The sequence below is a fragment of the Magnolia sinica genome, chromosome 6, assembly GCF_029962835.1.
Source record: "Magnolia sinica isolate HGM2019 chromosome 6, MsV1, whole genome shotgun sequence".
Classification (NCBI taxonomy): Eukaryota; Viridiplantae; Streptophyta; class Magnoliopsida; order Magnoliales; family Magnoliaceae; genus Magnolia; species Magnolia sinica.
In genome coordinates this window covers 72,247,930-72,274,289 of record NC_080578.1, presented here as the reverse complement: position 1 = coordinate 72,274,289, position 26,360 = coordinate 72,247,930, and the positions used below count along the sequence as shown (strand labels likewise).

Sequence of the window (26,360 nt, the reverse complement as noted above, 5' to 3'; positions counted from 1 at the left end):
CCAATGCATTGATATTGCTAATGCATCACCAATATTTTCTACCGTGTAAATTCCAGGTATAATTTGTACCACCAGTGTATCGGTGATATTTTGACAGTATTGCCAATGTATCGATAACGCCAAATATTTGTTTATTAAAAAAGAATTCATTTCAATTTTTATTTTTTTAAAATTTTTAATGGGTGCATGGTTGTATGCAATGTTCAATTTATTGACGATAATATTGATGTATTCATCATTATCACAACGTGGGCGATATCAAGACCACAATCTTTCATTTCCTTTCCAATTGTCGATGATTTCTCAACGAAATATCATGTGTTGTCGATATTCTGAAATATTAATGGATGTTGGGTGGTTGGATGAATTGATGGGATGGTTGGATGAATAAATGGGATGGTGTTGGATGAATAGATTGGATGGTTGGATGAATAGATGGGATGGTTGTATTGATTTCTTACGACATTACTTGCTTTTAGGCCCTTATTAAATGGAAACTTATTATGCATGCATTCTTTTCGCAATTTTTTGATTCCTAAATATGCAATTATGTGTATTTTAACATCTCCTGAAGTTTCACTAAAAAATTCCACTATTTTCTCCACATTCTCCAATGTTCCCCGCATTTTCAATTATTGGTGATATTATCGGTGATATCGATATTGTTTCCGTATCCCTAGCCAACGAAACTTGTAGCGATGCTGATGCTTGCTTATTATAATTAATTAAATAGTATAGTTTATGATTAAGTAACTACATTCCCCATTTAAACTAAAACATGTTTCTAATGGATGGACAAGCAAGTGGTGGGCGATGTCCCTAGTCCCCACACTGCAGTTATAGGTTTATCCGTGTTCTCGCCTAGATTGTCTCCTCTTCGCCATGCGAGAGGAATTGGAGCACTTGGTTGCTCGTTCACACCAATAAGAGGAACAAATTGGGATATAAAAAGCTGCAAATATACTGCCATTATAATATGAAGTTGAAAGAGAGAACTATGGGTAAATTGAGAAATGGGAGGCACATCAAGACTGGTTGAACCTGTTGTCACCAGACACAATAGCACAATTCGGTGATGATGCTGATGACCTACTGACCTACTTTATGAGTAGGTAAGTCAGGTGATGTATATGATGATGCCAAGGGAGGTCTCGCTCTAAAGGTAGCTGAGAGAGCAGCGTTTCTTGATATTGACGCTGACCAAGTCGTTAGCGAGTAGACTGAGGTAGACTCCTTTGATTGCTTCGATGAGGAGTTCGGTACATTATGATGGGGATGGCGAAGCATCTTGATAGTGCCCTCCTATCACTGGGTTGGTTTGAGTGATGATGAGACTTTATCCCCATTCGAGGTGGTTGCGGGATGATGACGATGATGGTGAGGGGACAAAATCCAATATGGTTGGGGTGGTGGCGACACTGGCACTGATGGAGGTGGTTTGTTTTTATTTATTTTTTATTTTTTATTTTTTCTGGGGGGGGGGGGGGGTGTTACACAATGAGTCAGAGTCAACAATTTGTTAGTCAGTTCACTGATTAGGCCCACTTTAACCATGCCGCTTAAGATGAAGACTATGGATCTTGTGCATCATTCTTGCGAAAAGCAGCGCTGCCTAGTCAACATTTTCAGTGTTGGAAGAAGAATGTGGCACGTGCCAAGGAGTCTCTTGCACATAACTTGTCATCCATGGATATCGTTTTAGAGCTCTCTATTCTGCCTTATGTGCATTGGGGATATTACGGTTATGGTCATGGTGGATTCAACACTAACTCATACTTGTCCACTTACAGATATGCATTGTTGATGGATAGCATTTCCAGTTACAGTTACAGAGGGGAATATTTGGGTACCCGCTATATGATGAGGCTTAATACTATTCGGGAGTTGGTCTGTACCCTCAAGACCCTACTCAGCTGCAATCCATATTAATCAATTAGTACCCACATTTAGGCATACTCATAAAGTTCGGGGAAGATGACTATTAGAGATACGTGAGAGCGTACCTCCACTGTATGAGCAGTCGATGGCCTAGGCATACTACTATTGGCACATTGAGCAGTAGTTTCATGACAGACGGAGTAGGGATGAGATGACTACTTCAAGCCACCTCATAACTCTATTTGGGTATGAGGAACGGATTAGATAGGTATATTTTTTTAGTTCATTTACCTTTTAGATGTGTTAGCTATTATTTCGTACTTGCATTTGTATTATATAAACTTATTTTGGTTATTATTGCATTGATTTCTTACGACAATACATAGTTTTAGGCCTCCATTAAATGGAGATTTATCATGGATGCATCATTTTTGCATTTTTTTAAAAAAAATTCCTAAATACACATTGTTCAAATTATCTATGATATTATTGAAATATCTCTGATATTATCTCTATCTCTATTTCAGCGATACCAATAAAACTGGCACCGATACCAATAACACTGGTAGTATTAGAAATTCTAGCCATCGGTGATGTATCAACAATGTATCGATATGACCAACATTTTCAACAATGTAAATTTTAGGTGTTGCTTGTATTGCCAATGTATTGATATCGCCAATGTATCACTAATTTTTCGACTATGTAAATTCCAGGTGTTGCCTGTATCACTAGTATATTTGGCGATATTTCGATATTATTGCAAAAAATCTGTTTATTAAAAAAAAAAATCATTTCAAAATTTTTATGGATGCATGGTTGCATGCAGTGTGCAATTTGTCGATGATAATATTAATAATATCGCGATATTATCGTTATCGCAACATGAGCAATATCGAGATCACAATATTTCATTTTCTTTCTAGTTGTCAACGATTTCTCGGCAAAATATCATTTGTTGTCGATATTTTGAAATATCGATGGATGTTTGGATGGAAGGTTGAATGGTTGGATGGATAGATGGGATGGTTGGATTGATTTCTTACTACAACACATGCTTTTAGGCTCCCGTTAAATGGAAACTTATTATGCATGCATTCTTTTTGTATTTTTTTTTTAATTCCTAAATATGCAAATATATGTATTTTAACTTCTCCTGAAGTTTTACTGAAAAATTCCACAATTTCCCCCTTGTTTCCCCAATGTTTCCCGCATTTCCGGTTATCGACAATATTATGGGTGAAATCGATATTGTTTCCGTATCCTTGGCCAACGAAACTTGTAGCGATGCCGATACTTCAAACATCGTGTATATTTTACCATCTCCTTAGTTTCATTGAAAAATTCCACCATATCCCCAATGCTTCCCTCAATTAGCGATACAAGACGAGTCAGAGTCAGCAATTTGTTAGCGAGTTCATTGAGATGGCCCACTTTGACCATGCCACTCGTGGCAAAGGCCATGATCTCGTCCAATCATTTGTGCGAAGAGTAGCACCGCCTAGTCAGCATTTCTAGTGTTGGAAGAAGAATGCGGTACGCGCCGAGGAGTCCCTTGCACGCAGCTTGTCATCCATGGATATCGGTTTAGAGCAGTGGAGCTCCACTTCTATTCCACCTTGTGTGCATTGGGGATATTATAATCATGGGCATCATGGCTTCAAGACTTGGTCATACTCATCCAGTTAAGCATATGTGATGTCGACGGATAACATTTCTAGTTACGGGTACGGAGGGGAATATTCAGGTTACTTGTTATGACCAGGCGCAATATTATCGGGAAGTTGGAGTTGGAGCTGGTCTGTACCCTCAGAATCCTTCTCAGCCGCTATCCATATTCATCAGGCAGTACCGACATTTGGACATACTCGTAAAGTTCAAGGAGGACGACTATCAGAGATATGTTTATTCCATTGGTACGAGTAGTCAATGACCGGGGCATAGTACTGTCCACACATTGAGCAGTGGTATCATGACATAAAGAGTAGGGATTTAGATGGCTACTTTGAGCCACCTCGTAACTCCATTTGGATATGAGGGATGATTAGATAGGTATATTTTTCAGTTCATTTACTTTTAGATGTCTTAGTTATTGTTTGATACTTGTATTTGTATTATATAGACTTATTTTGGTTATTATTGCACTGATGTGACAAATACATATTTTTAGGCATCCATTAAATGGAAATTTATTATGCATGCATTAGTTTTGCAAAATTTTTATTCCTACATATGCAAACATACTATCTCCTGAAGTTTCATTGAAAAATTCCACCCTTTCCCCCATGTTTCCCTCAATTAGCGATACATTTCCAGGAATTGGCTATATCGATACATGTTTTTCTTATCCCCGGCTAGTGATACTTGTAACGAAGCCAATACTATGAACATTGACATTGATACATGTCTATCAGTCCATTCGTCCATCCATCCATGCATACATACATTAATACATGCATCCATCCATGCGTACATCCACTCATACATTCATCCATCCATACATATAAACATGCATTTATCCATGCAGGCATGCATGCACACACACACATGCATGATCCATCTGTCATTGGACCTATTGTGGATAGGTGCATAGGCGCATGGCGAGCCACCGTTAGAGCTTACTCCTTGACATCGAGTCGTCTTGAGTGATGATAAGACTTTATCCCCATCCGGCGATGGTGGTAGGTTGATGATGGTCGATGCCAATTTGATGGTGGTGGTGGTGGCGGGGATAGAGGCTTGTTTGATGGTGGTGGTGATGGCGGGGATAGAGGCTTGTTTGATGGTGGTGGTGATGGCGGCTAGTCTAGTGGGGGGTGGCGATAATAACAACGACAGTAGAGATGATGGCATTGGGGGGGTGAAGGCGGTAGTGGTGGGAGTTACACGACGAGTCAGAGTTAACAATTTGTTAGCTAGTTCATTGATTAGGCCCACTTTGACCATGCCACTTAGGACGAAGAACATGGATCTCGTCCATCATCCTCAAGGGATCAACCAAACCCAGTCAGTGTTTCCAGCATTGGAAGGGTGGGAAGGTCACACGTGCTGAGGAGTCACTTGCACACAATTATCATCTATGGATATCAGTTTAGAGCAGAGGAGCTCCACTTCAATCCTACCTCGTGCGCATGGGGGTATTGTTGTTGTTCATGTCAACTATGGCACTCGGTCACAGTAGTCGAGCTACAAATACATGCAGCTGTAAGAGAGAACTTACAGTTATGGGTACGGAGGGGGATATTTGGAATACTCATCATATGATTGGGCTCAGTTCTATCCAGGAGTCGGTGCATTTCCTTATGACCCTACTTGTCCTGTAACGTCTCGGAAAAATCCGTTCAAAGACTCGAGTACCACCTTAAGCAGAAATCACTAAGGACCAAATTCTTTAGGAATTAGACAAAAATTAATTAAGTACTAAACTGAATTAATAAGCAGATTAGCTTGAACTGCTTTCTATACGAACTGTAAGACCTAAAATTAGTAGAATCGCTAGCGCTACATTACCCAAGAACGTAGGGTCAATTTCAAATCCCAGTTGCTTTCAGGAGCATTATGAAACTCCGTATCGGACCTGGACCACGTGTTGAAAGTCCGATTCTCGCGAAACTATATGATTATGACCGCCTTACTGGGCTTGACAACCATCTCAGAAATCAAGTCCAAATAGTATCCAGAAACACACAACTTGAGCCCGGAGCGAAGTGTGTGAGAAACGTGAATATTTTTAGAAACTGAACTCAAACTTAAGTGAATTGGGCCGTTCACTTGCAGGCCAAATTTAAGGTTTCAGACCATCAGATTTTGACCCAATTACACCTTGGATCAGGGAAATTTCCCTATACATGTCAGTGCACCTGTGGCCCTGATCGAGTGACGATGACCGTTGAACTGAAACTGGTCTACCGCGGTCGATCCACCGATCCGATCGGGCCGAAAATGTAACTTAACGTAGATCCATTGTCAGGGGACTTTCTCCGGATCGTATGCAGGAAATGAGCCTCTAGATGAGCTCCGTTGGACCGAAACTACTCTTTGGCTATAACCTAAGTATACCATGGCCCTGGGGCCATTTACGCCAGTTCTGGGCCTATATAAGGACCTTTACCCACCCCTCTCTCATTCCATACGAAATTCCAAACCCTAGGAGAGAGGAGAGAGAAAAAAAGAGGAGGAAAGAGTGACGAGAAGAGAGAAAGTGAGAGATCGTTGTCGGGATTCGATCTCGCCACTTCACGTGCTGAATCGCCTCTCCTGTGTCGCTACATCGGTGATTCCGAATCCATTTTTGGGTAAGAAATCCTAACCCTAATTTGATTTAGGAATCCAAATCGTAATTAGGGGAAATGGCTTACCTATTTTGTGAATCAGGTTGTCGTTGTGTCGTAAACAAAGACTTAGTGTACAAATTGAGTTCGATATGAGTTTACCGGCGAAAGGTGCGGACTATAAATGTTTAGGTTATGGTTTTCAGGGCTTTCAATGTCAGTAATGATTTGTGATTGACTTGATTGCTGTCATATGTGCTTAGATACGATGCTTTCCGTGTATTACACATATATATGAACTATGTTGAATATAATGCATTCTATGTGTTTGTTGAAATGTCTGAATGAATATGGAATTATGATTTGTGCTTGCCATGCTTATTAATTAAGAATACATGATCATTGTATGTGTGGCAACTCCTTTGTGAAAGGATTCGCTATAATATATGTTATAACTAATATAATACATGTATGTTGTAATGTGTAGAAGTGTTTGGTAAATTGTCTGAATGAGTAATTGTTTGATGAACTGTACTTATTAAAGGTGTTGAGATAAGATTCCCAATCACCTTAGCTATTTACATAGATTTCTCCATGTAATTTATATTAGGCTTAGTGATCCATGTATGAAATGCTTATGTATGATGATATGTGCACTATGTGTTTGTTAAAATGCTCAAATGTGATTTATACTTGAATTGGTCGTGAAGTGTTGTGTTGACTGCCATATATGAATGCTTATTGTGTTGGAGTATGATTGGGAATGATACGCAGATCAGGCAATCGATAAGAGGTTCCGACCGAGTGGCTGACTTAGCTTTGCCAAATGGACACGTTCGATGAATCCAAGTCGTACGGTGACTATCGACAGTGGTTAGGTCACACAGAGTGTGTATGCGCTCCATGTTGATTAGATTAGCGTGCGCTCGTACCAATCGAGCTTGTCAAGTAACCCGATTGGCCTAATGTGTGTTCACCATGTATGGATGCAACTGCTTGAATCTAAGGTATCACTTACAAATGAAAACCCGTTTAACCTTGGTACCACGATCCGCTAAGACTCATGAGCCGGACATGGTGGTATGGGACACCGTGGTCGAGTTGTCAGCCTACGCTGGGGTGACGAGCCTCCCTGTAGTGTCCAGTGATCAACCCAAACTCGTGAGCTGAATACGGTGGTATGGGACACTGTATTCGTGCTGTTGGCCTACGATCAGGTGACGAGCCTCTTGTAGTGACCTCGAGCGTACTCTAGGTCTACGCCGAGGTGACGAGCCTTTCCGTAGTAAACTAGAGTATAAACCAGGCCTGCATTGAGGTGTCAAGCCTCTTTGTAGTGACCTGGAACTATCTATCGTATGTGACTAATTAGGATTGACGACCCTAGATGGATCATTGTTTGGGTAAGTGATAAAAAGGGAGGTACCTTAGTTTTCCTAATATGCTGTTTAAATAAACCTAATTAAGAATTGGGCTAACACGATCATACATGTATTGCATGTGCTTTGGCTTAGAAGTGCACGTGTCCGGAGTGGTGCATGCCGCGATCGTGAGATGATGTCGCTGAGGGAGTGTAGGCGAGGGCATACATCATTATCGCATACCATTCCTACATTGACAAGAGTACTTAGGATATGATTGTTGTACTGCTTTATCATTACTGCTTGATTGAGTTGATAACATGTTAACCTTTGCCTTATAGCTCCACTAAGTTGATCACTCCCACTCTGGGACGGTGTTTTAAAACACCAACCAGACCCTGTTGTAGTTGCAGATGATGACGAGGCTTTCGTGACGGATCCTGACTTCTATGATGACGAGGAGGAGTTCTCCTATATGCAGCTATCAGGCGGGTCTATGTAGACCATGTTCTGATCGACGGGGTTACAGGGATGCTGACTAGATGCCATTACACTTGTTATTTTGTATTTTGGAACACACATGTATATTCATTTTGTCCATTTTGGAAGTATATATATATTTAACCTGGTAACATGTTCACACTCTGGGGACCTACAACAGTTTATATGTCTTATATATCTATCAGAGTCTTCCGCTTGCTTAAATTTAATTGTCTCTGGAGTGTGATATGTTGATTTAGCTTAATCCCATTCATGTTTAATGTGCTAATACAGACAACATTTAATCATCATTATCTATGTTGCATAAGTGATGCGTTGGAACTCGGGAGCTGGGCATCTGCTCGACCCTTAGATTTCGGGGCGTTACATGTCCACAATTGGTTATTATCACGCAATACCCATGTCTAGGCATACTCGTACAATTTAGGGAGGATGAGTACTAGAGAGATGTGGGAGAATACCTCGATTGATACAAATAGAAGATGACCTGGCCACAGTCTTGTCGATAAGTGGAGTAACAGTACTCTGGCCGACTGAGTAGGGATGGAAATAACAATTTCGAGCCACCTCCTAACTCCGTGTGGGAATGAGGGATGGTTGGATAGGTGTGTTTTTCAATTGCTTTGCTTTTTGGCTGCTTTAGTTATTGTTTGGTACCTGATTTGTATAATATGGACTCATTTTCGTTTCTTGCACTGATTTTTTTACGACAACTCTTGCTTGAGGTCCTTGTTAAATATGGAAACTTATTATGTTTGTTTTTTTAATTGCAAATTTGTTTATTCCTAACCATGGTTCTCAATGTGGGTATTAGTCAGCGTATCGGCTCGGCAGAAAAATGATATGATATGACGTCATGTATCGGTATCGGGGTCGTATCGACCCGTATCGGTCAGAAGGTCGGATTTTTTAAAAGCAAAATAATGTGGAAAAATATTAGAAAAATAGGAAAAAAAATGAGATATCTAAGAATCTATCAATTTTGTTTTTTGATTTTGATTTTTTGTTTATTTTTTGTTTTTTGTATTTTGACCATGTATTCATTGGTGTATCAGACCATTCTTTGATGAGAATGCAGTCTATCGATTTGACTTGTTGAAGGTCAAGTAAATGGTCCTGAATTAAATACAAATCGAGCATGATTTGGTGAACAATGCCCAATTACATTGAAATACAACAAAAAGAAGATGGAAATATAAAAAAGAAAGTGAAGGTTTAACCTTCTTTCAGATTTTTCCTATAATGGTCCACTTCGCTTTGATTTGTCGAATCCCTTTAAATCATTTGTTTTGATCCCAAAATAGGTCTAGATCTAGCCTAAAATAAGTTTTTAGGCTTCTAAATGAAAAAAAAGAAGAGAAGACGTGTGAAAATTTGAAAAAGAGAAGTCAAAATTGGGCTTTTATAGGCGTATAGGCATGTATCGGCTGTATTGGCGCTGATACGCCCCCTATCAGCCAATATGGGCCGACATGAACTGATACGGGTCAATTTTTTCGTATCGGACTGATATGATCCCGTATCGCATATTGGCTCGTGCTGATACGGATACAATATGGCCATATTGACCAATACGCTACCGATATTCATATCGATGTTCCTAATTATGGAAATATGTGTCCTTTAGTATCTTTTGAAATTTCATTGAGAAATTCCATCGTTTTCCTCATGTTTCCCAAATGTTTTCCTCTGTCAACAATACATTTCCTGGTTTCGGTGATATTGACATGTTTTCCTTATCCCTGATAAGCAGTACATGTAACGATATTGATACTATGAACACTGATTTGTTTTGATGTCAAACAAATCAAGTGGAGCTGTCAAACGTCAAAATTAAGTCTCTATAAAACTTTTTCGATTTTTTATTTTATTTTTTATATTCGCACCATTCATGCTGTTTTTGCCAATACAAGCGATGATATCAAATGTAAAAGACGATACAATGTATTTATACTTAAATAGAAAAGCCAATATCTCATGATATTTTCAATATTGCAAGATAACAGCTTGTATTGACCAATATTATCAATATTATCAATTGTATTTTGATTTTTTTGTTATACCTTCTATGTTTTGAATGGTGGGGTGTGGTACGGATAATATCTATCATACACATAACACTGATTTTTTGTTCCTTTTGTTATTTTCTACATAATAAGTTTTGTTTCGTTTGCCATAGGCCCATAACTAATATTTTCAGAATTCAATCAATAAGGTATTTTCACACTTCTTCTTGTGTGATAATATAACAAATTTCTGGATGTTTATGCTATTTTGAGTTGTTTTAAACCTATGGTTTTTGGAATGCTCATAGTTATGATAGCTATGTTGTTTAGGTTTTTATTTGCTAAATTCTTTCTATATTGCTCACCAATGTAACGTGTAGAAACATCAATTAGATAACTCGTATGTTGTTGCTTGTCTTTAGCTGATGGCTCTCAAATCATGTCATGATCGCAACATCATCCACAGGGACATTAAACCTGGTGAGAAGTTCATTTATTTCATGTTTAATGTAGTTTTGTATGTGAATGTTCATATCACTTTAGCCAAACATTGTGGATGTTAATGCACTATTGTCAGTAGATTATACAATCTAGCTATCCTTGATTTCGCTATAGCATACAATCTAGCTCTAGCAAACACATAAAAAAAGAGAGGAAGATTTAATAACTTTCAAAGTGATCATATACAAGCAAAATAGATTTCCTTGTACTTAGGAAAATAGACTGATCAATATGTAAGGTTATACCAGGAAGGTGATTGCGCAATGTAGGTTAAGTATAGTGTTTCAAATAGCGCTTGTAGCATAGCGTAGCCATAGTGCTATGTAGCATAGCTAAATTGCGTAAACCCCTGTAGCATACACTATAGTCGTTTGTAGCATACGCTACAATGTTTTTTTGTTTTTTGTTTTTAATTTTTTAGCTTCGTTTGTTAAAAATGGTGTAAAACTCACGTAATGTGAAACTTAAAAAGTAAAGTTAAAATCAAACCTTTTCTTTGTTTACTTTCCTCTTAGAATGGTGGTGATCCTTTGTTAGAAATATACCTGTGAATGATGTATGTGATTGTGGATCAGATCTACATAAAGATCCGCAGTGGCTCAAAATCATTATATCCATCTCGATGGGGTTGAGAATAGTACCGCTACTCCACAAATCAACAGTATAGTGCCCATGTCATAGTAGAATGGTACTGGTGAAGATACTTTGACATAATGTTGGTGCTCATTCTCTCAGATTTGAACCAGTATGCCTATGGTTGATATAGATCTGGGGTGGGTACATATGTAACTCCTGAATATCCATACTACTGCCTATCTCCATACTATGGATGTTCTTACCTGTATGTGGAAGTGAGCTGTCACACCCCAAACTCGGGAACCGAGCTCACAAAATTCCTAGCCCCCGAATCTGGTGCCGACAGCCTCCGTAGTACGTCATTCTTAGATCCCAGCTCCCGTACGGCAGGTTCTGATCCTAGGATTCTACAAGAAGAATTTTCAGGGTGAGTTTTTATTTTTATAAAGGAGCATAACCACAAGTGTACCCAAGTCACAAATTAACATCATCACTACATATCCACTAATATAATCTTTGAGTACAATGCTAGAAAGGGAAATACAAGATGTAATCAGAACTTAAAAGAACAGGCTCATACTCTGGGCTCAATGCTGCTGATATGCTTTAGCGTAAACAAACGTGCATAAGCTTTTTACTAAGCTTAGTAGAGTGCGTGTGTACGTGCACAATGCATATGACAATAATACAGATATCAGAGTATGCGGAAGATGATGAAGGGCCAAACTACCAAGTCCATGAATGCTGTTAGCCATGCTAAGGCTATGCAATGCAAGGCCTACGTGGCCAAATGTCATATGCTAGGGATGCAATGCAAAACATGTCAATCCTCAACTAGTCCACATATCAATACAATTCGTATCTGGAAACATCACCGAGGTCTAGTACACTCCAACATTGGCTGCCTGCTCATCGCGCGCATGACCAAGTCAGTGGAAGAGACCTCACTATTCGCCTTACCAGTGGCTTGTCAATGCCCACCCGGCTCATCGATAGTGGACCCGTTTACGAGCTGGTTAACCCTATCTCATATGGGGTCCCCTAAGTATCTCAAGGGCGTATGCTATGATCAATCGTCATCCACAACATGCATACAAACGATGCATATGGGTCATATAAGTGGGCATGATATCATTACACTAAGCATGTTATTAGTGTGTCCTATTAGGCCAAGTACACTAGCATGCTATCAGACATATCAGGCGATAACTGGCCTTAATTGACACATCATATATAGAGAGTGGGACCCGGACAACATGCCCCACTAGAAATGTAAAGGTCTATGTGGCATGGCCCACTTGAGACTAGAATCGGCCCCATACTTGGGCCTATACACATAAAGGAGATAACAAAACAAATGTACGGTTTGGATAAAACATATATATCAAGGCGGAACCATGGCGGCCCCTCAGTTAGGTTGGATAACAATTAAATATTATATTGAGCCTAGAAAGATTTCCAATGGCAGACACTCAACCACTTTGTTTTCATGGTGTGGCCCACTTAAATTCAAGCCCCACACACCCTACCAAGATGGATGGTAGGGTAGATAACACATCCCCCAAGGTGGGACCCTGAAATGGGCTTCACAGCCCCTAGTGGGCTGGGAAATAAACATTAGAGAGGCTTAAGGAAACTTTTAACAATAGACATCATTGCCCTCCTTGTTTCCTACGGCACGACCCACCTGAGATTTGGATTGGCCAGATTTTTGAGCTCCTAGCCTAAAGTGATTTGGCAAAATAGATGGGCGGCATGGATGAAATCCATGCACTATTGTGGGTCCCACGAATGGGCCCCCACTCCACGCCCTGGTGAGCGTCCGCCCACTGTTTGGACGCTGCAACACCACCAGAGCTTGGGTTTTAATTTATATATATATATATATATATATATATATATATATAGATATATATATATATATATATATATATATATATATATATATATATATATATAAAATACATTTTTGAGTTCCACCATCGAGGTAGGTCCCATTCGGACGATTCGATCTGTCCACCAGATGGGCCAGTTTGAGAGGAGTCCAATAGGTTCTGACTGGGACTGGTGTGGAAGAACAGGGAGCCCATAGTAGCCCTTTGAAGATTTCAATAGCCAAAAATTGTTTCCTTCCGTGCGGTCTGCCTGAGATTCGGATTAACCCAAAATTTTGGCCCATGGACTAAAATGATCTGGAATGACGTATGAACCGAGTGGATAACTCACATACATAACGTGGGTCCCACGAGTGGGCCCTAATCCACTCCCTTGTTGGGCATACGCCACCCTCTGACAACAAAATTTTTGTATTATTATTATTTTTAATATATATATGCATTTTTTTGGACACAACATCAAGGTGGGCCCAAGGTGGATAATCTGACCCGTCCATTGTGTAGGCCAGCTGGATTGGAGGCCAATGGCCCTGATTTGGGTTCGTTTGGACGGACAGGGATCCCACAGTGGGCCTTGGAAGGTTTCAACATACAGGAATTATTCCCCTCCATGCGGTCCACTCGAGACTTGGATATGGCTCATTTTTCGGCCCATGGCCTAAAATTATTTGGAGAAGATGCTGGATGGCGTGGATTAAAAACATCAAGGTGCCCATGTTTGCATTGTAGACGTGAGGGGTGCTCCCAGCCCCACCGTCGCCTCTGGTGTGGTCCACCTGATGGTTGGATCGTCTTGATTTTTGGGCTCATCGTCTTGTTTTTGGGCTCCATGGCTAAAATGAGTCGGAGACATGTGGATGGTGTGGATCTAAGAAATAAATCTCAGTAGGTCCTTTGAGGGGAGAACCCACTCTCCCAGCTCATGCAGAAGGCGTCAATGACGTTGGGCTTTTCAGCTCGTTGGTTTGCTATGGTGTGGACCACCTGAGATATGGTTTGGCTTAAGCTTTGGGCTCAATGGCCAAAATGGGATGGAGAATCTGATGGACATAGCCCACGAGTGGGTGGAGGCCCCATTCTTCCTCAATGCATTGTCCGCATGGCCCACTTGTGTCCCCACAACATCATCAAAGGAAAAGAAAGGGAAGGTGAATGGAAAGAGGAAGCAAGGGAAGGAGATCCAGCCATTGGGGTGGCCCCCCGCCACTATAGGGTCCACCATACATACGATACATGATCAAGGTGGGCCTCACCCTTGTGGGCCCACCAAAAATAGATAAATCACAAAGAAAGGGAGGGTTTTGATCCTCCCATGCACTCACTTCGAAGGATGAACGGTTGGATCAGTAATTCGATGGTTCACCAAGATCCTCTCTACCCTAATTTCCTCTAATTTCTCTTTTCTCTTCTCTCTTCCTTTTAACCTCTTGATCTCCCTTAATTCTCTCTCAAGCTCTCTTTTCTCTCTCTGTCTCTCTCTCTCTCTCTCTCTCTCTCTTAATCTCTTAATCTCTCCCTAATTTTCTCTAATTTTTTTCTTTCTTTTCTCAATTTCTCTCTTCTCTAATTCGTAGGAAAAAATGGGAATGAAAATATTCATAAGCAGGGTGGCTTTTGTGGTAGAGAATTTGGGATAGGGAGGGGATTTTGAAAAGGGACAATGGGTAGAAAGGGGAGAAAAAAATAAGTGCAATGATGAGTGTTGACCTTTGGAGCTTCCTTTTCATGGGGAAGGGAAAAAGGTGATGGGGGTAGGTGGTGATGGATTAGTGGATTGATAGGATGATTGATTGATTTGACAACATTGGGATTTGTGCAAGTGGGGCCCGTGTATATTGTGTGGCCCACCTCGGATTGTGCCAAAACTGCAACTTTTAATATAGGGGTCGCAATGGGGTGTACCGCGCGGTGTTGGAATCGTAGCCTCCGCGCGGTCTCTAGGGTACAAGTCTCGGGGTGTTGCGATACTAAAATAGGGTCGCGATCAAAACTCGTCGATCCGGTCCACCAGGAACATGCCCGCGTAGAAGTCGAAGCGTACGGAAGGTCTCGTGAGGTTACGGGTCTTACATGAACTCTTGACCAAAGTCGAAAAACGTTGTGCCTTAACTGCTGGAGACGCTCGCCGTTTATCCACAAGGTCTGTATCTTGTGGCACAGAACTCAAGCTACCCTTCCTGTTTGTGATCCATATCCATATCCATATTGTGGCACAAAACTCAAGCTACCCTTCTTGTTTGTGATCCATATCATGTTCGTGATTCAGAACTAGAGCCACCTTGCTTCTCACGAATACCTGTGTCCCTCAGGCAATGTGCCAAGACGTCCTTAATTTATCAGCTTTTAGGTTTGTTTTTTTCTTTAGTAACTTCTGACACTCGTAATAATGACATGGCAGGGCCGTGGTTCTCTTGGGCAAGAACCATGGTCAGTATCGTCCGTGACATGATCAAAATTCCTCTACCCAGTGATCGGGCTAAGAGGCCTCTGTGACTGAATCTCAAGTTGAGTCTCACTGTTGTCGCCACTATCCCTATCACCATCATCAACATCATTGCTATGTTCGCCATCATCATCATCCTCATCGCCATTGTCGTCGTCATCATCATCACTAGCCCATTACCCGCATCGCTCTTCGTCTTGCTTTGAGCATCGGATAAGATCTCACCACCACGTGTCCCACGTGATAGTGACTGCCTCGGGTTGCCCTCTGGACTCCTCGTCAATGGGTTAAAAACTTCGGAAGGAGATCTAGCCTGTTGTTCGTGAGTGTCAACATCAATACCATGTGATGCTGCCTCCTCTGCTACATGTGGCTCTAGTTGCCCATCTGAAGTGTCCAATATAGAATGCTATGTATTGTGTATGTGGTTTGGTGGTTAGTGTAAGTGCATGTGCACACTTTCCTTTTCTCCTACGGTGTATTATATGCTTTATTATAATAAAATATTATGTGTTAGGGCAAGCGAGCCTAACACAACATCTCTCCCAAACTCTCCTTCTCTCTCAATATTTTCCTCTCCTTTTCACATTATCATCATCAAATCTTTCTCTACTTGGTATCAAAGCATACATGCAGGCATTCCGCATCCAACACATTGAGAGGCGACACGTCACCTTGCTGACGTCAGCAGCCGTACGGCTGATGTCAGCGTTGTACGGACACATGGACTCCGTTTAAGCTAAAAGTTTAGGGGTTTGATAAATCTTGATTTTAGAAGATTTGTCATGATTTTTTCAGAATTTATTGGATCTTCTTTCATGGTATTTTGGCCGAAATAGAGAAATTCGAAAATTGGCCCCATCTTCCGTTTTTCTTCGATCTACCTCAAATCGGTAAGCTTTTCTTTGGTTTCTTTGCTGAAGATGGACCGAAATCTTCCTCCCAAGCTACCCACGGTGGATTTTTTTACTTAAGATCACTGTTTGAGAGGTTTTTAACCTCAAACGGACGTGCGGCTGGGCCATTTTCACTCGGTTAGGGCTTTTTTGACTGCGTTTCTTGGTATTTTTGGATGATTGATATTTGTTTGAGGTTTATCTCTTATTATCTTGAAGGATTGAGTGAGATAGAGTTGTTTGAATCAATCTTACTTGGCGTAGGGGCTCTCTTGGCATAAATTTATCTCTCTTGGATGCTCCTATGGCTGACAAAGGGCCCTCATCTCTCGCCATAGGGTCTCTTGAATCCAACCCCTTACAGATTACCTCCACTAAGTTGAATGGTGACAACTATCTTCAATGGGCACAATCTGTAAAAGTATTTTTAGGACCCCATGACAAGTTGTCGTATATTTTGGATGATCTCCCAAGCTCTACAGATGTTACTTACAAGTCTCAAAGGAGAATTATCAAGTTATTGCATGGTTGTTAAATAGTATGGATTCCTCGATTAGCCACTCAGTGATGTTTTTATCCTCGGCTAAAGGCTTTTGTGATACGCTTCATGATATGTTTTCGGAATCTCAGAATTTTTCATGGGTATTCCAGCTTATTCAAGAAATTGATCGGTTCTAACAAAACTCAAGATCCTTAAAAGACTACTATTCGACGCTTCGGGGTATGTGGGATGAGTTGGATATGTATCAACCTCTTCCTTTTAAATGTAAAGAGGATCATGAACATGCTCATAAGCATCGGGATGATATTCATATCATGCAGTTCCTAGCTGGGTTGAGTTCTGATTATCTTCATGTTCGAGATCAGGTTGTTATGCAGGATCCTCTTCCCTCATTGACGGTAGTCTATGTCATGTATTAGCGTGCTACTGTCTCTACTCTTCCTTCTCATTCATTTGTGCCACTCGAACGTTCGGTACATCTTGCTAGCGATCAGTCTTCTCTTGGTCTTCGGGTACCATCCTTGAGTTCAGGGCGCATTTTTGGTTTTGGTGGTTGTGGTAGAGGCCGCGAGGGAGATCCCGGTCGTGGCGGCCGTAGTCTTCATGGTCGTGGTGGACGTGATGGTTCCTGTATTTGTTCACATTGCGGTGGAACTAATCACACTGTTGATTATTGCTGGCACATACATGGTCGTCCTACGTATACTGCTGCTTCTGTTGCATCCACTGTTGCTTCTGAGACCGTCTTCCACTCCGACAGCTGAGCAGTCTACTTCAGGGGAGTCTCTTATCATTTCTCGGGCTGCATATGATGCCTTTATGCGGCTTCACATTCGCGATATTCCTGAGCCTTCTCACGCAGCTTTGGCCTAGTCAGGTACTGCCCTTCTTGCGTCATCCTCTCCTACCTCCTCGGTCGTCGACTCTGGAGCTTCCTCCTATATGATTGGTAAGTTTCAATTCTTTTGTTCTTATTCTCCTCCTCCCACTCAGTATGTCACAGTCGCAGATGGAACCCAATCTCCCATCTCTGGAATTGGTTCCATCCCTCTCTCTTCTTCCTTGTCTTTGTCCTCAGTCTTGCATGTGCCTCGTTTTCCATTAAACTTATTGTCTGTTAGCTTTCTTACTAAATCACTCAATTGTTCCATTACCTTCTTCCCTTCTTATTGTTTGTTTCAGGACCTAGAGATGAAGAGAGTGATTGGTGGGGGGCATGAGCGAGGAGGCGTTTATCTTCTCGATGATACACCCGTTGCCGCTTCTAGGTCCCTTTCTCTAGATCGAGAGTCCATGACTCGGTGGTGTTGCCGCTTAGGCCACCCATCCATAGCTAGATTGAGACTTTTGTTTTCCTCCTTATCTGTCACTAAACCATTATACTGTGATATTTGTGAATTGTCTAAACATCATCGCGCTACGTTTCCTCCTAGCTCTTCTGGGAGGAAATCTCAACCTTTTCATCTGGTTCACTCGGATGTCTGGGGACCAGCTCCAGTTATCTTGACTTTTGGATTTAGATATTTTGTTACCTTTATTGATGATTATTCACGCATGACTTGGATTTATCTTTTGAAATCTAAAAGTGAAGTGTTTGATGCGTTTAACGTGTTTTTTCATGAAGTGTGCACTCAATTTCATTGTTCCATCAAATTCCTCCATTCTGATAAATGGGGGGGGGGGGGGGGGGGGGGGGGGTAAATGTCTACTGCCTTTCTTTCTTGCAGGAACATGGTATTTTGTCTCGGACGTCATGTGCTCGCACACCTTAACAAAATGGTATTGCAGAATGAAAGAATCGTCATCTTCTTGACGTTGCTCGCACCCTTCTACTTGGTATGCATCTACCTAAACATTTTTGGGGTGATGCTCTCATAACTGCTACTTTTCTTATTAATCGTATACCCTCACGTATCCTGTCTTACAAATCTTCATTTACTATATTGTATCCTCTTAATAATCCATTTCCTCTACCACCTAAAGTTTTTGGTTGTACATGCTTTGTTCAAATTTTGAATGAGAGTAATGATAAACTTAGCCCCAAGGCAATTAAATGTGTCTTTCTAGGGTATCCTCGGAGTCAGAAAGGGTATAAATGCTTTGACCCATTGACTCGCAAGAAATATGTCTCTGCCGATGTAACTTTCTTTGAGGATATTTCCTTTTTCTCCGCTCCCGTCCGTTCCCTTTGTGATCCTCTTGCGAGTCAGGGGGAGTATGACTCTTATCCTCTTTCTACTAGTGATCATGGGAAAACTCTTCTCCCCTCTATCCAGCATCCTGTTGGTGATATGGGTGAGCCTAAGCTTCTGCAGGTGTATCATCGTCGAGATAAATCTTCACACGCTTAACCATCCACTCTTCCGCTCACTTTGGATGTTGGCTCAGGTGACTCTCCTACCTCAAGTTTAGATCTTCCCATTGCCTTGCGCAAAGGGTCACGATCTTGTACTCAACACCTTATTAGTAATTTTGTTTCATATGATCATCTTTCACCGTCTTTTCAGTCGTTTGCAGCTTCCCTTTCATCACAGACTATTCCTAGATCTCTCTCACATGCTCTTCAGAGTCTTGATTGGACGAAGGTGATGATGGAAGAAATGTCTGCTCTTTAGAAGAATCATACTTAGTACCTTGTGCCACTTCCTTTAGGCCATAAACTTGTTGGCTGTCAATGGGTTTATACAATCAAGTTTCTTCCAGACGGTTCAATTGATCGCTATAAAGCCCGTCTTGTTGCTAAGGTTTATACACAGACTCATGGTGTGGATTACTTCGAGACATTCTCTCTGGTGGCTAAGCTTAATTCGATTCGTGTTGTGCTCTCCTTGGCCGTTAATTTATCATGGCCCTTGTTTCTGCTTGTTGTTAAGAGCTTGTTGTTAAGAATGCATTTTTCCATGGGGATCTTGCAGAGGAAGTTTACGTGCATCAACCTCCTGGCTTTGTTGCTTCTCACAATCCTGCACTTGTTTGCTGGTTGAAGAAGGCTCTTTATGGACTCAAACAATCCCCACGTGCATGGTTCGAAAAATTTAGTTAGGTTCTCTTGGAGTTTGGCTTTGTTCGTAGTCATGCCGATCATTCTATCTTTATATGTCGACGATCTACGGGCATCATGGTTCTCATTGTCTATGTGGATGATATTGTTCTGTCCGGTAGTGATTCTGCTGGAATGAGGGAGGTCAAAGATTTTTTGAAGACCAAGTTTGAGATCATTATTTGCCCTAACCAACTTGTTAAGTGGTTCCTCTATATCATCGTCAGTATATGCATGTTGACTGATCGTTATCAAGTCCAATGGGTCTTGTTATGGTTTTTTTCTTCCTTCCATGCGTTGCAATGTCTTTTGTAGCTTCATCTTTTAGTGGTAGTACACTAGCTTTTGAAGCCTTTCATAACCCAATCTGTTGCGCTTGTTTGTGTGAATGAGAGAGAAGGTGCTCCAAATTCCTTCACGGGGTGAGGAGGACACCATTTGTGTGAGCATACTGACAACTAGTCGATGTAAAGTCTAGCAGTCGCTGCTATACATGGCCCACCACCTCCAAAATAGATCATTTTCCTTGATTTCACATGTACTATTAAAATATGAAAACTAACTTAAAAGTTGTAAGAGGTAACTAATGTAGCAACTCACATGCCATTATCTAGGTCCTCGCCCTTCGCGCGGTGTCGACCAAAACATTCTTACAATATCGCAGAATTGAATAATCTGTTGATGGCATTTAGTATTAAGTGTGAGTATAAAGGTTTTGATGAAGTTAGAGAAGAGGCAAGTGCGGAACATGTTTACCTCATTGCGAAAGTTGCTTTTCCCCGGATAGTTGGGGAATAACTTCTTATATACCTCATGCATAGCCACCTTCAAGCTATCGTCTTCAAAGAGTCTACGACTGTAATGGTACTTGGGATTCAGGAAGTATGCTGAAACCCAACACGATGCAAATATTCACATATCAGTACAATAAAATAGCCATTCATGTTATGTAAAGAAATAGTAAAGTACTGAAGCATTTAAAAAATTAAAAATAAATCATGTAAGTATTTTCTAGCCTGATGAAGTGGTGTAAAAGGGTCCTTTACCAAAGGTCATCGACTATTTCATGCACCCATTTCTATGCTAATGCAGGGGCATTTTCACACCAGGCTCAAGTAGGGTTGCCTGTGGGATGCAGGGGCACACTCGGGGTGGGCGGCCCGTGTGAGGCTGGTGGCTCGTACCCATGTTATTTGGGGCCTACGAGGGGGGTTTGGCTGAGGTCCTGCCCCATGAGATGTGGGGCCTGGGCTATGAGATAAAGGGATTGATTCGCCATGCTCTAACAATTCGAGCTTTTAGAGCAAGTGGTTAATTGTCCTGCATCATATGCATTGGGGGATTTTAGACTTGATGGCTTCTTTCATTAACTACATGGACGCAGGCAAAGATCCCATTGATGGATTTATCACATTATCTATTGTCCTCAGCACTACATATATGGCTTTAAAATACCCACCACACCACGCACATGTTCTTAAAAGGCGACACTCAATACAAGCTCCTCAATCCTCTAAGCTAGTCTCTTCCCCACTTTTATTCCAATCCGCATACTTAGAGCTAAAAAGATCACATAGCCCCTGCCTGTGTTTTAGAAGGCTATTTAGGGCGATGTAATTTTAGGAGGATCTTTAGGGTGATGTAAGCTGTGGCGAACCGTATCGCCTCGGGCCACACTATATCCCCACCACACCTCACCTGCATCTCAGATAGTAACTAAGTGTGGTTGTAGATGAAATTTGGGATCAACTATGCATCACTAATCACAATATTCACTGAGGGCATGTTTATCGCCTCCAACATGAGATCTATGCAATAGGTTGCGCAGGGGGTCCAGTATATATGGTACTTCTTCATTATTTCCTTCATCGCCTTAAGAAATGTGCTCCCATTATCCTTAACGAATTGCACGATTTTCTTTCTCCCGTGTCTTTCATGACATCATGCATCAACCCATATGTAATATGAGGTTTTTTTTTAATTAATTAATTTATATCTTATTGCTGGCATCTATGGACTTTTCGTACCCTACAGTCAGTGTTTTAAATATCGACGATATCGGCCGATATATCCTATGATATTTCTTGTATCCCACTTGTGCGATACGAAACACACAAATAGTGAGATATATCCCACATGTTCGATCCGGTGAGATTTTTTTACTTTCGATCCTTTTTTGCTGTAAATCATGTTAAATCAGTATCAAATTATTAGAAATCCATGTTTTGTCATGTTTTGCATGAAAAATCATGGTTGGGAGCTTCGATTTTGAGATTTGGAGGAGGAAGACCAAGTTGCAGAAATTTTTTGGAGGAGAAGGACCAAGTTGCGGAAATTTGAAAGAAATTAAAAATTTCCCAACTTCTCGCAAATCAGTTGCAATCTATGTCTAAAGATAAAATCAAACATGGATGTAACCTTATTTAGCGATCCTTCTTTTGCTTTTCAATGTATTGCTTGTGTTTCCACACGTCTTCTTACATATATAATTTATATGAATAAATTTTGAATATACTTGTATCAATTCAGTTAGAAAACGCATATATTAGGACCCCATATAAAGAAAACCTATTATGCGCACTTGTTTTCTGTAATTATTTGATTCTTAAGTGTGTATGTCTTTTTTTAACAATAACTAAAATTTCATTGAAAAAATCAACCAATTTCCAATGTTTCCCCATGTTTCCAACAACAGTGATACATTACGTGATACAACTGATATATCCCATGCGATAACCGATATGTATCCATATCCCAAGGGTGCAATACATAATGTAATACCGATATTTCGAACACTGCCTATAGTAGACCATAAAATTTATGGCCGACATCCTTATCGGTCCAGTTAGCTTGTCACACATCACACTACAGCCGTATATCTTCCACGGTGGATGAAATTTATTCACATAATGCTGCATATCAGCGTACTCCTCATCTAAATATTTATCCATTATCTCGCATGACGTGGGTGGCACCACACCCTCACCCCTACGCTACACTTCAATGATCATATTCTTGAAGTGCAGGATCATTGTTGAATTTGCGAAGATGTGATCATAAATAAATTTTTCGCAATGAACTTCCCCACTTTCCTCACATCCCCTCCACTAAACATTTTCTTCAATGTGTTTTGTGTTCCTGCCACTTCTTTGAACATTCTCGGATATAAAGGTAGATTCGATACTCACTTGTTACTGCCACAGTCCAAACCCCACATCCGGCCCCTCCTACTACCTCGTAGGCTCCTATTATTACCCCCTGCTCCACTAACCCCACCATGCTTCCGCGTAAACCCTCAAAAGTGGGCCTATTCGCCTCCCACCGCCTCTCCCAATCCCTCTCCCACTCATTTCGTATACCTAAACAGCACGTATATAATCAAGATCGTCCTCATCGAAATCCACTATATCCTCAAGACCACGCAATGCTTGCCCTAACTCGTCCATAATCTCCCTCTCTTGTATAACACATTTGGCTCTAATCTTCACATCTTTTCTAGCCAATTCCTTCATTTGTGCTTTGACATCCTTAGCGTATAGTCCATAACATTTCGATACCCTTTTGCTAAATGCTCCTTCAAACGGGTTTCCCCTCCACTATTCATTACGTCGCCACACAAATTGCATTGAGACCCAAATCGATTATCGAGAATAGGGTCCCTGTACTTCCACCTGATGTCAAGTTGTCTCCCTTTTCCTCCTGACATGTTCTACCTATAAAAGAACATTATTTTAGCATATGTAGTGTACCACATCCATAATTCTTAACAAAATCTAACCACAAACGAAATTGAATTTTTGAAAAAAAATCATTTTAACAGTTTTAATTATTTCTTAATTAAAATAATAATTATATTTTCCAAAAAATCAGAAAACTCTCTTAAATGCTCTAAAATGGGGGCCAATTGACCGCTGATGGAAGAGAATTTGAAAATAAATATTTGTTAACAAATTTTTAATTAAGAAAATATTATTTTTTTGAAAAATATTTAAAACAATAATCAATAGATCAGGTTTGATGCATGTTTCATTTTATGTTTGGACGCTAAGATTGCAAGCAACTTGGGAAATTTCGATTTTTCCCCAATTTTTCCTAAGTCGGACTACCTTCCCCCAAATTCCAAAATTAGAGTGTATGTGATGATGATATCATCAAACGCTCCTAAATTCTCTTAAATTTTGTCTAATTGACCACTAGTAAAAGTGATATTTTGAAGATTTTTTTTTTAAAAAAATAAAAATAAAAATTTCTAACTAATTTTTAATTTAATAATTATTTATTTCTAAAAAATCTCCAAAACAACAAGAATCAGTAGATTAGGTCTAACGCATGTTTGATTTCGTGTTTGGATAATCAGATTGCATTTGTAACAAATTCGGGAGAAATTATGGAATTTTTTATTTTTCCAAATTTCCCCCAAATCAGACCACCTACCCCAAATCTTGAAATCGAAGCTTGAAATCCATGATTTTCATGCAAAACATGAAAATTATCATTTATGAGTATTTGGCACATATTTAACATGATTTACATAAAAAGAAATGGATCTAAAAGCAAAATTGCTTTTCACATTGAAAATGGCTCCAAAATGTAGTTTTTCTTCGAAAGGATTCAAGAGGATGGACCAAAATCCACAATAGATGGGTTTAGAATTGGAAAGAAACTAAGAAAAAGGGAAAAATGAGTTTTCTGTGTTTTCTTGACTTTCGGATTGGACTCCTCAAGCATAAGTGTGATAGTTGTCGATATCCACAGATATTGTCAATACCAAGAATTGTTTTCTATCGGGCTGATGGGATATATTGCGGTACTTGCAATAGATTGCGATAACGTGCGATATTTCGTGAGGGACCAAAAATATGAGACAATACATATACATGTGTATTGCTGACCTGCGACAATCGGTATATTGGACGATATCGGCAATATTGAAAACACTATAAAAAACTAGGTGGTGGAACCCAAAAGGAGTGAAAAGAATGTTATTCAGATATAAATTGATGGAAGAAGGAAATTGGAATGTAGATGAAGAAGTAAATGTAATGTGGAATGAGATGGTTGAGTTCATTAGGAAAGTGGCAAAAGATGTTTGTGGAGTATCTAGAGGGAAAATCCAATCATATAAGGAAACTTGGTGGTGGAATGAAGATGTACCAAAAGCTATTCATGAGAAACATTTATTGTTCCAAAGCCTGATAGGGACTAGAAACAATGAAAACTATGAACAATATATAAATGCCAAAAAGATTGGTAAGGAAGTAGTGTGGCTAGAGTTAAGGCTTATGATGATCTTTACAACATATTGGGGATGAGAAGGGGAGGAAGATATCTTTAAACTTCCAAAAAAAATGAGAGAGATGAAGGGTAGGGACCTAGATCATGTTAGATGTATTATAAGTGGTATTAGAGGGAACTAGTAGAGGACAATGAAATCAATGAAAAATTGAAAAGATATTTTCGAACTTGTTAAATAACAAGCACTATGAGAGCATAGGGATTAAAGGAGCAATAAACTTGAATGGCGTTAGACACCATAGATACTTTACTAGGATTGGGATATTTGAAGTGAAAGAAGCTTTGAGAAAGAAGAAAACATGGAAGGCTGTCGGATCAAATTGTATACCAATAGAGGTTCAGAAGTGTATGGTTTAGAAATTTGTTCAACAGGATTGTAAAATTAAAGAAAATGTTAGATGAATGGAGGAAAAGTACCATGCTCCCTATTTGTAAGAATAAAGCAGGTAGAGAGCTGTACTAGTTAATGTGGGTTTAAACTTATGAGCCATACTATGAAACTTTGGGAGGGTGTGATCGAGCAAAGACTAAGCCATGAGACAAATCTATTAAAAAATCAGTTTGGTTTCATGCTTGGGAGGTCTATCATTGAATCTATTTTTCCTCCATAGAAATTGATGGAGAAATATAAGAAAGATAGGAAGGATCTCCACATGGTCTTTATTGAATCAAAGACAACATATGGTAAGGTTCCTAAGGAGTTAAGCTAATGGGTGTCAGGAAAGAGAGGAGTTTCAACTTTATGATGATATATTGACATGATTAAGAATATGTATGAGGGAGTGATACCAAATGTGAGGACCACTGGTGGAGAGAAGTGATTTCACAATTAATGCAGGCTTGCACCAATGTCGACGTTGAACCGACACCTTTTTGCATTGGTTATGGAGGAGACGAGGAGTCATTTGCAGGAAGAGATCCTATGGCGTATGTCAAATGACAGTTTTGATTGACGATACGAGGGTGGGCATTAGCACAAAGATAGATTTATGGAGGGGTGCTTTAAAATTTGAAGTATTTAAAAATAGTTGGGCTAAAATACAGTATTTGTAATGCAATGTTAGTAACAATAGTGTGAAAACTAGGAATTAGTAAGATTTCTACCAAGAATTTCTCCAAAGGACCACCTTCAATACCTTGGGTCAATAATTCTTGAGAATGGAGAGATTGGGAAGGATGTTGCCCATAGAATTCA

At 40.1% G+C, this 26,360-nt stretch overlaps 1 protein-coding gene across 17 annotated transcripts in view; it reads left to right on the top strand.

The window, feature by feature from the left end:
* LOC131248856 (probable inactive protein kinase At3g63330) overlaps nt 1-26,360 on the top strand; it is a 170,547-nt gene that overhangs the window by 67,530 nt on the left and 76,657 nt on the right. For 14 of the 17 annotated variants that reach the window (XR_009172502.1, XR_009172505.1, XM_058249338.1 and 11 more), the window contains one exon: nt 10,440-10,497. The exons of the other annotated variants lie outside the window; for them this stretch is intronic. Coding sequence is in view for 12 of the 14 variants with exons in the window: in XM_058249338.1 (XP_058105321.1) it covers nt 10,440-10,497 (58 nt within the window). In the remaining 2 variants the exon portion in view is untranslated. The remainder of the gene's footprint in view (nt 1-10,439; nt 10,498-26,360) is intronic. 17 annotated transcript variants of the gene reach the window in all.